The sequence below is a fragment of the Callorhinchus milii genome, unplaced genomic scaffold, assembly GCF_018977255.1.
Source record: "Callorhinchus milii isolate IMCB2004 unplaced genomic scaffold, IMCB_Cmil_1.0 Scaffold5, whole genome shotgun sequence".
Classification (NCBI taxonomy): Eukaryota; Metazoa; Chordata; class Chondrichthyes; order Chimaeriformes; family Callorhinchidae; genus Callorhinchus; species Callorhinchus milii.
Genome location: NW_024704746.1, coordinates 41,702,115 through 41,718,564, shown reverse-complemented (window position 1 = coordinate 41,718,564; position 16,450 = coordinate 41,702,115). Strand labels below are relative to the sequence as shown.

General features: G+C 38.6%; 1 protein-coding gene across 4 annotated transcripts in view; it reads right to left on the bottom strand.

Moving 5' to 3' along the window:
* foxp2 (forkhead box P2) overlaps nucleotides 1–16,450 on the bottom strand; it is a 344,421-nt gene that overhangs the window by 151,887 nt on the left and 176,084 nt on the right. For all 4 annotated transcript variants that reach the window (XM_042335911.1, XM_042335910.1, XM_042335913.1 and 1 more), the window contains one exon: nucleotides 6,856–7,033. In XM_042335911.1, the coding sequence (XP_042191845.1) occupies nucleotides 6,856–7,023 (168 nt within the window). In that variant the 5' untranslated portion in view covers nucleotides 7,024–7,033. The remainder of the gene's footprint in view (nucleotides 1–6,855; nucleotides 7,034–16,450) is intronic.

The following is a 16,450-nucleotide window of genomic DNA, read 5'->3' as shown; positions in this document are numbered from 1 at the left end:
TCATCTGCCAATTGTCGCCCATTTTACCATTCTGTCTATGTCTTCCTGCAGTTGGCTCCTATCCTTCTCACTGTTTACTATCCTACCTAACTTTGGGTCGTCCGCAAACTTGGAAATGGTACTTGCTATACCCAAGTCCAGATCATTTATGTATATTAAGAAGAGCAATGGTCCTAATACCGATCCCTGGGGGAACACCACTGTACACTGAGTTTCCCCACTACTGATGTTAGGCTGACTGGCCTGTAGTTCCCAGGTTTGTCCTTCTGCTCCTTTTTGAAGAGGGGAGTATTTTTAGGCACTCTCCAATCCCTGGCACCACCCCTGTGTCCAACGAAGATTGAAAAATTGTAGCCAAAGCCTCCGCTATTTGTACCCGTGCCTCCCATAGTAACGTTGGCTGCATCCCGTCCTTGTCTACCTTGAGCCCAGTCAACCTTTTCAGTACTTCCTCTCTGTTTATACTTAGCCTATCCATTTCCTTATCCCTCTCCTCCGATACTGCGGCATTTGGTGCATCCACTTCTTTTGTGAATACACCCATTCCCATTAAGTACTCTCCAGGCAAGTTAAAGAAGCAAATGTTTAAGAAGAGAGCAGTTGTCGCAGTGCAGCTCCTGCCAGATGATTGGCCTTGTCTTTCTATCACTGACAATTATCTACAAATGGAACGTTAACCCACACTGGCTGAGAGGTGGGCATTGTACAAATAGGTTCATTTATTGTGGTCCTACTGTAATGTTATGCTCATTTATTTGAGGTAGACTTTGGGCCCTGTTAGCTACTTGTAACAATTATTTTGCCAAGCACACAAGACTCTACAAACATTCCACTTTATGTTCCAGGCCTGTGGTTTGAATGCAGCTCAGTGTCAAAGTTTACCGACTGAAATTTCACCCAGTCTTAGCCCTCAAGTCTATTTTGTCTTCATACGTTTGAAAATTGGGCAGAATTCAATTTACCAAGTAAATTAGTGGTTCTGTTCGGTATTTCTCCTTTACTGACTTACAATATGGCCAATTCCTACTGGTGAAACCACTTTCATCACTATGGCGTCAAAACTAAAGAGGATTTTGGCAGTAAGTGTGTGTCAGCCTGGCTCAGTGGTAGTATTCTCATCTCTGAGTCAGAAGGTTATGGCTTCAAGCCCCATGTTTGGAATCACATAGTCCAACCTAACACTCCAATGTGGTGCTGGAGGTGCGTGCATTGCCAGAAGTGCCGTCCTTCAAATGAGATGTTAAACTGAGGTCCCGTCTGCCGCTATTCAAAAAGAGAGTTTCTCCTACTGTTCAAGACAACAATCTCCCAAATAAAATTGATCACTCACTCCACTGCTGATTGTGGTCGTTTGCAGGAGCTGAAATTTTGTCATATTCATGACAATCTAAAATCTGAATGCAAACTGCCTACCAAGTTTCACCCACGAAATACAGTCAAACTACTTTAGCCAATATTCTACGAAGCATTTGAGACGTCTCGAAAACGTGATAAGCTGCTTATCAAATGCAGGGATTATTATTATTAATATTAAAAAAGTATGACTGCCTCCAGGCTGCATGTCTCCCACCCAAAGAAGCATCACCTTCTCCAAAGTTTTAATTATTTTTGAAAAAAAAGTACCTCATACTTCTGGCTATTTATTTCAATGTTTTTATTTTTCTTCTGAAAAATATGAACATTCCTTTTCCCTAGTCTCCCAGAGCAGACATCACATTTTTTTTGGTCATCCGGGTGTCTTGACACATGCAGAAACCCATCACCACACTCAAGACAATTCAAAACAAACTTGGAGTTCCACGTAACCATGCCATTTACACATGGAAAATGTCCATGGGTCTTGAATGGAATGTGCACTCTCGCCCTGCAGGGGTGTATCCTGCTTACCTAATTCCGGGGAGCATAAGGTGCACGGTGATCAAAGTCAATGCTTGTAGATCCCAGAATGAGGATAGCTGGCCATTGATAGCAATGACCTACAAGTTCCTTCTGTTTCTCCAGCTAGGACCACTGTACCTACCACCCTATATTGCATCACTAGATGCATACAGCAGAAGACTGAAGTTGCCAATGGTGACAAGCAGGACAAATCTTTCTTGAGCATTCCCACTTTTCTAAAAGCTTTCCCAGTAAATATCAGATGTCATTACAAAGCCAAGAGCTGCAGTCCTACAGAGTAGAGATGGATGGGCACCAATACTATGGTCAATCTTTCTTGATAGTTATTGATTTGGTGTTGTCAGTGCTGAAGAAGCACACCATTTATCTACCTACTGTCCAATCCTGTCTCCTTCCATCTGCAGCGATTCAGACATTGTTTCATTTTTGGATGAGAACTAAATCACTCTCTGGAGGATGGTGCCATCAGCAAAAAGAACAGTGTCACTCTTGATGGCATCTACCAGCCCCTTGATGCAGAGAAGAAACAGACTGGTACAAGTATGATTCCCAGTGGGACCAATGTGAAGGTGTTGCAAAAAGATGACAAACATCTATTTATCATGACCCAATGTCTATTCCCTCTCAGGAACTTATGTATCCCTTTTAGTAGCTCACAGGATATATCACAAAAAGCTAGGCTGCTCATGAGGCTGAAACGCAAGTATCCTATTGTGGACATATCATGAGATGTCCAGAGTTACTGCTCACTTAATTCCTGTACAAGTTGTTTTGCATAAACAGTAATGTAACCATTCCTACACATTTGATTCTCAGAAACTTGCAAACAACCAGTTTACATTTATTATGCCTGTGCTTTTAATCTCCTTGACTGATCGGTTACTTGAACTGGAATACGGAACATGTTTCTGTTCAATGCATCTGTATTAAACTTTTAGGGATAACACTGATAATTTCTCCAACTTTTTTTTNGCATTTTCATACAGCAATAGGAAAGAAACTCCCAATTACCACTGCAAAAAATTTAAAACACCGGTTCAAAATAAATGGCGATACAGATCGACTTCAGTGTTTGAGGATCAATATAGGGAATTGCAAACTGCTAAATTTGTACATCTAGTGATTTCCGCACTCAGTTGCCTTACTTTCTCCTTTTGGAAAGATTCCCACCCACACTTCAATTTCACAATTACATACTTATATCTGTCGCACCTTAGAAGAAAAAGAAGAATTAAGCAGACTGGGTAAAGAAGACACAGGTTTCTTTACAACGACAACAACAAAATTACATTTGTATTGCATCTTTCACGTCGCGAGGACGTCCCAAGGTGCTGGACAATCAATGTTTCAGACCCGAGCTGGGGTTCAGGATCGGGGAAGGTGGAGAGCAGGTGGAGGAAGGAGGGTGATCGAAGGCACGGTCGAAGTGGAGGGTCTTAAGATAGGTAGGTAAGGAGGTAAGGGAGACGGTGAGGTGGAGAGACTGCTGGATGGAGTTCCAGAGGGTAGGAGCAGAGTGGCCAAAGGCCCGCCGGCCAATGGTGGGGCGGGCAAGGCGGGGGACATGAAGCAGGCTGGAGTCCGCTGAGCAGAGGGAGCAGGCAGGTTAGTAGGGGGTTAGGGGTCACAGTGGTAGGGGGGAGCAAGGCCATGGAGCGCTTTGAAGGTGAGGACTAGGATCTTGAACTATATCCTCTGTGTGATGGGAAGCCAGTGGAGTCGGGTGAGGATGGGGGTGCTAGGGTCACAGAGCCTGGTGTGGGAGATGACACGGGCTGCAGAGTTCTGGATGATTTGCAGCCTATAGAGGGAGGAGTTGGGGAGGCCGACAAGCAAGGAGTTTGCAATAGTCAAGCTTGAATGTTATGAATGCGTATATGAGGGTTTCGGCGGCCTGCAGTGTGAGACAGTGGCGGAGCCGGGCAACGTTGCAGAGGTGGGGGAAGGCAGAGCGGGTCATGGCACGGATGTGGGGTAGAAAGGATAGTTGAGGGTGAAACAAGATGCCAATGTTCCAGACTGGCTTAGTAAGGTGAAGTGTGCATCCTTGGATGGTGATGCTGTCAGTGCCCGAGTTGTGGAGATGCTCACAGGAGCCAATCAGGAGGGTCTTGGTCTGAACATTGCAATCAGAGTGGTCTTGTCAGATGTTGAACAGGTGTTGATGTCACTTTAAGTGCATTAAAAAGAAAATGCTTTATTTGTTTTTCCTTTTTTTTAGCCGAACTGTTAAAGCCGGATTTTTTATATTACAAATTACAAGGTTGTCCGTGACCACTATTCACATAAACACTTTGGTTCACAATAATTCCATGACCACTGTTTTACCACAAGAAGCTCAGCAAACCCATTAGAACCAACCTTGCTTCACATTGGAGTTGTGTATCTCCCCAACCTTCAGGTATAAGGAAGGCTACATAGATCTGCTGACAACGTGGCATTTTAAAACACGAAAGAGATGATAACACGACAAATGCATTAACTGAAGGTTTCTTTGTTTTCCTTGAAATAGGGATTTTTCCATTACTTACTGACAGTTTTCTCTCAGACATTGAGGTTAATACCTTCATATCACGTGCCAAATTACCTTCAAATGACACAAATGCACTTTTTTCCTTCTTTTTCAGGAGTCCTAATCTTTCATAAGGATATATGCTTTTCCCTTCCATTCTTCTAGATTATAACCAAATGGGAATCGTTCCTGGTTTGGCTTAAAAATCAAGTAATTCATAACTGTGATTGTGATTGTGTAAGTATGTGCAAAGATGTAAAGCTCAGGACAATAAAGACTTTATCGGGTTTATAAGCTAGACGGTGAGTTTTCTCCAAATCCAAATGATTTATAAGAACACAGGAATATTAGAAGGCTGATCAGCCCATCAAACTCATGCCAACTTTTGTGTGAAGCTTATACTTGGAGTACACACAGACCACTTTCAACTTTGGAGCCCACCTAGAATCTTTCTTGCTCCCTGTTGAATCAGGAATCTTAAATGAGAAATGATTTAATTCTTAAATCAAATATGAGCTTGTCATTCTTCAAGTTACATTTTTCATGGTTTCCTTTGTTTATAATTGTGCTTCCAGCTCTCTTCTATTCATTCAATGCATCTTCCCCAGATCTACCTCTAAGACCCCCTTCATGAATGTCAAAAAACGGATTATGTCTTCCCCCAAAAATTGTCGTTTTTTGCAACAAGTACATAGTTATGCCTTAGCTTTGCTTGTTCATATCACACTAAGTCCCATCTTTATTAGCCCTCTTTTGGGTAAAAACTGATATGCCTTTGGCAATACAGGACTATAATGGGAAATCTTATTAGTAACACTAAAGAAAGTTGTTACCCTAATGACTGTGTATTTACAAAAAAAAACTAGTTCAGTTAACAGGTATTCTTCAACCAAATTCACCATTGCAAAACAAATGCTATGGCCAATACAAGGATTCATAGTAACTATCAGGAATGACTCATAGTAATACACTTGTAATCATATTTAAAATATTTGATACCTATAGGAAACAAACTAGACAAGTTTTAGACGTAAGTTAGTCAACTAAACTGGTGTAAAACTCACCATATAAAATGTACTTATTAGGTGCAGTGTGCAATAAGGCATTCAAAGTGCAATTATGATCTTTGAAACAATAACATGTGATCACCATAGAGAAGACTGATACCATTTACAAAATAAAAACTTTTCTGTCAGTCAGGGCTTGTTTCTGGCCCATTACTTCTGCAAACTATTGTAGTTCGCTTTTGCACATTTGCAAGTTGTAATGGACTAAAACTTGTTAGGAACCAAAGGCAACTTTGCAAAAATAATCTTTGCATCAAGATTTCATCATAAACATAATGAATAAAAATAGCATTGTGGAATTAGTTTGAATCATGCAATGTACAAAAGCAAAACTGGTATAAATGGTGGGGTATTATAACGCAGGGATACAAAATCTGAATTGAAAGGATATGGTGTTGGACTCTACTGAACCAAGTGAGACCTTCATGTGTTCAGTCAAATATGCTTCACATACACTTACCTGATCCCAACAAAACATCATTACTTCTTAGAGAGAAAAGGCAACACTTCATAATTACTATGCATCAAAACAGGACAAGCACCTATACTGTGTTGCTGTTTTACCTTTTAAATGCATAAAATGTAGTGCAAACAGGAGTTTGATTCATTATACTTTCTTGATCTGCAATTAAATGTTCCAAAAGAAAAAAAACTTCAAACATGTTTCATTGCAATACTTTGTCGCGCCAGCTTTTAAATTACACTTTTAAAAGAATTTAATGAGTAGGGCCAGTAGGGTAATAAAAATTTAATGGCACTACCGCATGTACAAATAGCTTAAGACTTAAATATTTTAAAATCTGGATCTGTTTACTTTGTATGATAACAGAACTAAGTTTACAAAAACCAGCTGAAGCAAGGGTTTATTTTTGTAACCGTTGTGGAGCACGATTTTTTTAAATTTGAATGTTTTTCTATGTCGTCAGTCTCCACTCGTGTGCTTGGTACTGATTTCCTAACAAACACCATGCAATTTGGTAGCGAGCAGGTGAGAGAGAATCAAATAACGTGGCCCTCTGGTGGAAAATAACATATTACATCTCAATTAACCAAAGCAAAAAAAANCCTGAAGACTTCATGTAAAAATATGAAGCTGATTGATATTATTTTAGATTAACTTAAGGAAAGAACGTATAGTTATTAACAATAAAAGCGCATAGGTCCAGAAAAAAAATCAAACACACCACATTCAAGCACAATACCAGTGGGCTATGATCACTTTGTGCAATTTTTTTATAACAAAAAAAATGAAAATCATTAGAAACATTCATAATATTTTAGAGTCCTACGGGGAGGAGGGAGGGAATAGGAGGTAACCTTTTGCATTAAACTAGGATTATATAGAAAAGAAAGGTTTGAAGGAAAAACAAAACTTACCTGCTGTTGTTGCAGATGCAGCAGTTCTACTGTGCTTACTTCACCACTGGTGTCACCACTTGATCTTCCATCTCTGCTGCCAGCATCTAATTGGCTGCTTAGAGTGCTCATTCCATTTTGATTCATTGAACTGTTGCTTATTGTCTCTGTCGCAGATTCTTGCATCATGACTTAATACCTAAAAGTGATTAAGAAGCGTCAATTAACACTCTCGTTACACCTTTACACTTCCATTATCAAGATGGTCCCATTCTGCCAATTACGGAGGCAGCCTCAGCAGAAAAAGGAAAAGCATGGTACAATCTTCCAACAAATAAATGTATTGAATAAATGACTTGCTGCCTTTTTATCCCTCCCCCTAAAAAAAAGTATTCACTCAATTCATTGGTACAGTAGTGTATCGCTAGGTTTTTTATAAAAAAATTCTGGCCTTCCAGATGCATTAGGTTGAGCTATATGAAATGATAAAAATAGAATTTATACAGTAATCGTTATGTTTTCTCTCTTTCCATCTAAATAGATGTTAAAATGAAAGCACAAAATTCAAGCACTATTTTTATTCTCACACAGCATTATCTGGCTGCAACAACCATGAATGACTGTAGATTATTTAAAACATTCGGTATCTTGATTCTGTCAGATTTTTTACAGCATTCCTTATGAAAGACTGTTGTTTAATGATGCACAGCTAATCATACTAAATTAAAATTTTGTAACAGAGTTACAAATCATGCAATATCAAGCCTGTGATAAATAGTGCAATGGGCTTCCTTTTTTTGGGTGACTAAATAAAAATTTGCCTCAAAGGCATTTAAAGAAAAAAAGTCCCTGCTGCAAAAACTACTAGTTTAAAATCTAAAGGCTGATATTCATTTATTTTTGTGACATTTAAAACATTTAATACTGTCCTTTCTAGGAAGTAATTAAGCCCATGCATGAGCAGCAATCAAACTGTTCACTTGAAGATGACTTAAAACTCAATTTTAACATAGGCAAATAAATGAAAGATATAAAATTAATTTTCCAGGCATGTATTAGATATGAAAGCTGAAATAAAATCTATCAAGAATATCACTAATGATTGTGCTAAAAACAGCATAAATTATGCATATTACCTTCTCTACTGTAATAAATGTTTTATCATTTTCACTGCATAAATGTACTGTACATTCAGGACAGCAATGAGATGTCTTGCCAACATCAGTTTAAATTCTTACAGTAAATAAAGAATTACAATGACTTTATAAACCACAACTTCAAGATTGTGCATCTACACACTACTGACTCTTGAGGCAATTTGTTTTCTCCTTAAAGTTTTGAACATATTTATCACATAGCACTGCACTTACAACAATAAGCTCCAATTAAACACAGTTATTACATAGCACTACACATACAACAATAAGCTTCACTTAAAAAAGTATACTGCTGTCATGTTCAAACACATCAGCAAAATCTGTCATTCCACCGCTTGCAAACCAAACCAGCTCAACACACAATGCACACACCTGAAATGTGCTCTGGTGTTCAGTATTAGGTTAAAAAAAAGAATCAGACAACACGATTTGCAGCAACATCTACTACAATTTTGCAAGTGAGCTGTAGACAAATTCCCCCAAAAACTCTCGTTCGTAAAATGGAACAGATCCTCCCCCAAAAAATATTTAGCCAACAAAAAGGGTGGGTACATATGAAACAGAACAGCAGCTTTATTTCCACCCTTGCCAGGTGTGGATGAGAATATACAGGATACAAATAAAACAAATAAGCATGCAGTTACACAAAACCTGACAGCCGCTATAGCTACAGTAAATAACTGCTGAAGCAGATGTGTTTATGAACAAACAGTCCAGGTAGCATTTCTTATTGAACATTAACCAAGAAGATAATAGGAATGGAAAATGTGACACCATCATGTTGATGGTTCTTGCGAGGAATAAAGCAAGCACTTTTTTTTCAAACCACAACACTAATGATTCTTCACATTAGTTGTGTGTTTTACAAGCAATTTTCATTCAAAAGATTCAGAGGAACAAAGAAGGATGGGTCTTAACTTAGCCGAGAATTTTAGAAGTGTAGAATACAACCAATGAAGAAAAAAGAACTTCACAACCCAACTGTAACACAATGACATTTCACAATAGTGTGTAAAACTCAGGAGTGGTACTTTCCATCAAAGCAGTAAAGACTGGCACCCAAATCTGAGCCCACAACAAAGAACATATGTAACCAGTAACATTGGCTAAATATTCGGGTGCTTTGTCGCATGTTTAAACTTCACCCAGAATTTTTGAAAAAAATAAGATGTGGCAACATAGGAGTGATTCTTAAGAGTCTTAAGTTGATGAACTGTGGAGCTCACCTCGAGTGTTCCATGCAAATGTCGTAATATTTGTGGGGAGGGAATTCTCTGCTGTTCGAGTATTCTCTCAATTCCTTTGCAACATAAGAAGTGCTTGACTACCACCGTTATATCACACATGAGGGAGGCTGAAAGCAACACTCTCAAACAGCAAAGAGCTCCCTTAACAAACATTAAAATTACGTTATAAATCAGGAAAGTAATTGTGAAAAAGATGCAACATTTCTCGAATGCTGTCCTCATTCAAACAAGAACGTGAGGCATCCTGAGCCAGGTACAAAAAACACCTAGTGGTGCTTTGTGTTCCAAAAGCACAAACTTCTATGGAGAGGAATAGATTTTCCATTCTTCTGCTGCCCTAAAAAGGGATTATACTGCTGACGAGAGGGGCTACATATGCTGCTGCAGCTCCAACTAATCAGACCTGTTCACAGAGGGAAGATAGGTTTTAATTCACAGTCAAAATCTGTGTTAAAACCCAAAACATCTGAATGAGACTTCAGCATTGCCACAGCTATTGTGCTGGACAACGGAAATTCCACTCTTGGCTGGGAAGATGTCATGAGCAGAACAAATGAAAGCTGTTCCACAGTTTGTCTTTAGAGTTGCAGTCCATAAATCAAACTGTATATAAATAATAATGAATGAAATTTTCAAGGGGTGCATGACTTCGATAACCAGTTGTTCTGCTCACCAATTCTGCGCTGGTGGTAAAGGACCTGTGAAAATATTTGAGCTTGGGTTTCATGAATATTCAGGTTCATTAACACCTGAAAGGTGTCATACCACCAGTGAACAGGGGAGGTAAAAGTCATCTCACCCACCAGAGAAGTACAAATTAAAACAAAAATAAAGAGATTTTTAGTCACACACACAGATTCACACACACACACACACACCATTTATTACTGCTCTGCTCCAGACAGAAATTAAAATGAAAATAAAATGAATGGGTGGTGCAGTGATAAGAAGAGCTGTATTTTATGGTCCTTATCATAATGTCAATTTCAAAACATGAAAATCAGGAGCAGATGGCAATTGTCTCCACCCTGACAAGATAAATATATGGCGGCAGAGGCTTTAACTGCCCACAAACGTGATACTGGGAAGAGCCACTGGAAAATCAGCCTGCACCAATACCACCCACAGGGTAATTTTCCTCCTACAGAATTCGAAGAGTGCGTTCAAACACAGACACGTGTGTTTCCAATCAGGGCACACAAATGGTCTGTTTCGTTTTTAAATCACTGAACAACAGTGGTGACTTTATAGAAGTGTGACTGACAACACCACACAGGCTCATTCACTTCCTGCTACTACAGGTTCTGTAAACTCTTAACTTTTGTCATTTATTTTAAACATTATCGTAAACATAACCATTTTTTTAATAACTTTGGGGCCAATCTAAGATTAAGTCATATTCTGCAGCCTCTTTTTTCTAAATTTACCAAAATCCATCTTTTGCTCCTCTTAATCCTTATACTGCAGGTGGAAAAGGTAATTCTGCTGCTGCTTTTGTTAGAAATATATTCCGACACAACATTTCTTCAAGTCAAGGTATAACTCCACATGATCGGTTCAATTGGTTTGAGAGTAAAGTCTAGCTGGGCGTAAAAAGATCACCTCCAACTAATGAGACAGAATCACGCTTCTTACAATGCAGACTAAACTTCTCATTCTCTTTAAAGAAAAAGAACCTTGCATATTTTCCATCATATAAAAGAGAAAAGTAGACACAGGAACAATAAAATAAACCTCATCTGCGCTAATTTTTGTTTGTGGCCAAGTTTGTTTTGGCTTTCTCTCTTCCTTGTCTCCTGAACCTAGTAACTCCTGTCTGGGGTTCAGTTTCCCTGCAGTGCTGTGTCCAAAAAGTCAATGTTCATGCATTAGTGTAGAGTGAGTGTTGTGCAGGATGTTTGTCTACAGAAGGCAACCAAGCCTGATCAGGTCTTCATCTGCCATCCGCAAACATACAGTTTCCAGCAGAGATCACTGGAAAGGGGGAAGATCCTGGTCGGTTTTCTAAACCCTAAGTCTGGGGCTTGAAAGCTGGAATCCTAAACCCTTCGAGACTGCAATGCCCCAACTGATGCCCTGCTATTAATTGGGAACTGAACTGACCCGCTGCTAGCAATATGGCTTACAATCTTTCTCCACTTGGCCCTCTGGGTCTAAATTAACAACACAATATGATTTAGTTTGGTTTACTTTATTGGATCCATTTACTGAATAAATTCACCTGTGCCATCCCTACACTTTGTTAAACACTGTTCAGAGCAGTTCCTTGGAACCAGCGATTGGACTAGTCTCAGTTGCTTAAATTCAAACCCGCATTGTTCCCAGCAACTAAGCCATGTTTGGAAATGTCATGTGAAGTAGTACTTAAAATTGTGAACACACACACATTGAGCAAGAACAAATCAGCCTACAGTGTGACGTTTATAAAGTAGAACCTTTGGTGAGTGTAATAATAGATGGATATGTAATTATTAAACAGTGTGACATCGTTTTTTTGTCTTTTCCAGGAATGGAGAAAGCCCTTGTACATTGGAATTTTTTTTATCTGCAGGTGAAAGGATTTCCTAGACCTTATGTGTACATAGTCTCATTAACAAGCACATTTCACTTTTGTGTTAACCAGCACTTTGTAAATGCTCTACCAACATTTTTTAATAGGTTTATTGAAGTGCCTCTGGATTCTCCACCACTACAGTTCAAGCTCAGGCCACTATTTGGCACTGAGAAACACAAGTCATGATGCACATCATGAAATTACAAGAATAAAAATCTTTAATATTTTCCTATTATCAGTCTGCCCGATAAAAGGTGTGCTAGAAAACTGAGAAACTTATGGGAGTTTATCAAGATTAATTTCATGACAACACATGTGCTTGTATGACTCTGCCAGGAAAAAAAATTACCTTCTGGGATCAAAGGTCATGTTGTCATAATCTTTAGCCTTTATGTACAATACACAGACCAATGGATATTACGAAACTATATGTTTAACACCAAATACAACATCCTTCCCCCAAATTACAGAAACAATGCCTGTAGTTATCACTAATGACTACTTGAGAATCATATATATAATGCTATATACTTTACCAATATCTTTAAAGATAACTACTATATTTTACATTTGAAAGTCACTACCAGTATAATTAATCTTTGAGCTTTCAGGCTGTCTACAAAACTGACAGCGACACTATATGCACAAGATTGCATTTTCCCTTTCCTAAACAACTTGAATTCGAAGGTTACTTAGTGTTACAATATTTACTTGCAAAATTGTGTTGTTACCAAGGGTATAATGGATGGTGGCAATGCAGGTTTATGCAAGAATGAGTGAAGCATGAGGCGTTAGCCATGTGTTTGACATGTTTCAAATTGCTATAATCCAGCATTAAACACACCCAACAATTCATGGCATTTCTTGCAGCTGCAATGCTGAATAAAACATGCCTCCCCACTTATTATACATTTGTATAAATTGTACTTCTTACAATAGGCAAAGAACTTTCGCACACGCAGCGACCAGCATTTCCAAGTTCATTGCGATATTCCATTTAAAACATTACTATTTAGTATTTACTGACATGCACGATTGCCTGTGTATTTTCAAGGGCTGCAATTATGGAACAAATTCATTAAATGAATGCTCAGAATGCAAGCCAATATAATGAAAAGCAGCATTGATTTGGTCAACAATCTTTTACAGTCTGTTTATAGAACATTAGAAAATATTTGTTCAGTGTTGAAGTGCTTCTAATTGCAGTTTCTAATGTAGTTGTGTATCACCATAAGTATGGATTGGGCCAAAATCCCTTGTTTTTTTAAAGCACAAGTTTAGTTCCAACATTGTTTTATCTGCCAGTTGCAGGGAGCAGTTTAATTAATACACTAAATAGATTTAGATTTCAGATGCACTGTTTTGGGTTTCTTCACTGTTTTGGGTTTCTTCTCACAAGACGCAATTGATGCAGAGCGGTTTAGTCGCAGATTACATGGAGTTGCAAATACAAACACACATGTATCCAGCAAACTGTCCTGATGCTGACATTTCCCCCTTTATTCAGTTTTAAAAAAAACACATTCGCTGAATGCTCCAGTGGGTAAAATATCACTTTGCCAAAAGCAATACCAAAAGGAACTTCAATTGTTGGACACAGTTCCATGGACACTCCAAGTCTATCCGAGTTCTCACCCAACGGATCGATCTCTATGCATGAGCCTAGACAACAAATATTGACAGGCTATTTGACCATAGGTTACTGTGGTTGACCATGACTTCCCCCAACACATGTGCTTTGTGATGCGGGAAGGGTTGAGGGAAAAGGGAAGAAAGTGCGTTGATGCAATCGAGGGAGAAAACCTTGGTTTGTATTCCCAATTAACTAATGTTAATTGTACATACACACACACAGCCTTGGCTGATATCAGCTAACTCAGTGCTGATTGAAGTACCTCTTGGTATCACTTTTGGCAAAATTGCATTTACTCACCAGACCATCGAGCAAACATGTTCTTTTTAACCAAATAAAAAGGGGGAAATCATCTGCAATCCCACTCTTTTAAAATTAAGGAATCGTTTTGAGGAACACACGTTTCAGAAAAGTAAAATAAAAAAATGTATTTTATTCTTGCGCTTTGCTGAGTGTTAATGCTGTGAAACAAAACATTAACAGTGATTCTCTTTCAGATACCGATTGACCTGCTGTGGATTTCCAGCCTTTTCTTTTTTATATATAGCTTTCAAAAGCACGCATAGCATTCTTTTGATGCCCAGAGAGATACAGCCCAGCCAGCAGTTAGCTTTCATGCCTTTTTTTGTTTTGTTTTCTCCTGGTGCTGAAATCAATACAAAATAACGTAAAATCGAATCGTCTAGGGTTTGATTTGGAAACAGAAATCAAGACAGCTAAAAAAAATGGCAGTAACGGGCACATAGCAATTCAACCCATCGTACTAGGTTACCACAGGTGCTCAGAATGACACGCTTCTGGATACAAACACTTACATTAATCCAGTCCAATGGTTGCAATGCTGACCACTGAACTCTCACAGGATGCTTTTTCCCCATCTTGCCCAGGTTTTCCCTGTGAATGATGGCAATCAAGACAGGAGTCCTTTCCTGCATTCATCACATCAGCGCAATTTTGCCAGCAAAAGGAGGTGTATTGGTGGCATTCAAAGCTGGATGTGTTGTATCACATGTAAAACAATATTACATTTCTCATCATTGTCAATGCACTTCTGTATAAAGTTGCTCTGCTGTTGCTTTCATTTTTAAAAGTTAAATGAAAACAAAGATAAAAAACTGGAAAAAAGATATGAACATGAAATCAGCAAAGTCCTATAGCAAATCCAAATTGAGAAAACAAATACGTTTCTCTTTCATCATTTGGCTCACAACGTGTTTACTGTCAGAGATGACTTCCAAATGCTAAAGGCAACATTTTGCTTGAGATAAAAAGAAAAACAGCGACTGTTAGAAATCTGAAATACAAACAGAAATGGCTGAAAATGCACAGCAGGTCAATCAGCCTCACAAATATTTTGTTTTTTTTTGCTAACTTTCGTAACTTGATATCAGCCCAAACAGCACTGTGAGTGCAAGGTGGGGAGAGAGGGAAAGAACATCTGGGAGAGAAGCAAATCAGTCCCCATCCCCCCACCTCTGTCTCTACAATATTCCCAAAACAGGAGAGGTTCAACTACCAGTTGGATTCGTACTGAGAGATGGCGATAAGAGTGTAAGACTTTGGGAAACAGCACAGAAAAACGTTTTTGTTTCCCCAGCTCTATTTTAAAGAGAAGAGCGAGAGGGTGGAAGAATACAGTGCTGCTCCCAACGCATTATCCCATGAAATGACAGGAAATAGCTGTTTCCCCACACGTCCAAACTTTGCAATGCTATCCATGTCATCAGAAGTAAGTTCTGAGCAGATACCAAGCACAGGGGCTGGGCGATGAAAAAAATCTGGAAAAGTCAATCATTCTTGCGCACCTTTCAGCGGCAAATTGATAAGGAGATGTAACCAGTGCTATCTACGTACTCTCTTTATCTATAAATTGGGAACTCATAAAGGAGACCTAAAAATTAGAGAAAATCTGAAACTTTAAAACAAGGATGCTCCCTTTTTCACTTCCGCGTTCAATCTATTTTCCAAAAGCAATTAAAGAATGACCATTCGAGTAGAGTGAGGGCTCTTGTTCTGTACAGCTATTACATTGGTATGTAAAAATATTGGCTGGTCATTGTTTAATATTATCCTACTTATGCTAAATGGAGCGCTCATATTAGTACCACAAGGAAATGCCTTACACAGGATATTCTGTCAAATCACAAATGAATAGATGCAAGTTAATGAGCACCTTGATCACACAGATGTCTGCTTAAAGGGAATATTCAGTTAACTATCCATTCGCTCCTTGAATAATTATTTCCATAAAGATTGATTGGTAAACTGGAGGTGTTCTCTTTGAGAAGTTTCTATGCTATTGCTTCCGAAATAAAACATAACATTTCTTACTGGTTTAACTAATGCATATTTTCCCCCAGTTGCATAAAGAATGTATTAAATAAGTTTGTTAAATTAACACTCATAAATACTTTTGATTTAATTTAGAGTTTCAAACATTGTTGGACTTTCTCTGTTAATTTCTTCAAAGTACAGTTCAGAAATAACATAGACCTGTTAAACAGTAACACGATCAGATTATGTATTTAAAGTGCCTTTCGTGTCAGAAGGACATCTCAAAGAGTTCACATTGCTGAATGGCAGTGTAAGCGAGGGGAAGAGGGAGATGAAGAGAATGGTGGAGGTGAGGGCGAGGGAGAAAGGTGACCGAGAGCACAGTCGAAAAGATAAGTCTTAAGTCTTGAGGTTAAGCGAAGCTTGTGGAAGCCCTTCCTATTCAATTGTCTGTGCATCATTGTGTCTGTGATAGTTTCAATCATGTGCATTAAGTGGGGAAAAATACTGATCATGGTGAAGATAATTCAAAAATCAAAGTTTGGTATTCAACCTGCTGGGTTTCAGTCATTTTTGATAAGGAGAATAAAATTCAAAATCTTTATAAAAGCATTCCAGTGGCACTGGTGAGAGCTGCAGCAGCTAGTTATATCACCACAGTAGAAGCAACATGTTGTGATCTCTATTAAATGAGTAGAGCTAAAGCCTATTGATTACCAGCAACTGAGCTGGAAAGAAGAGGAGAGCTGAA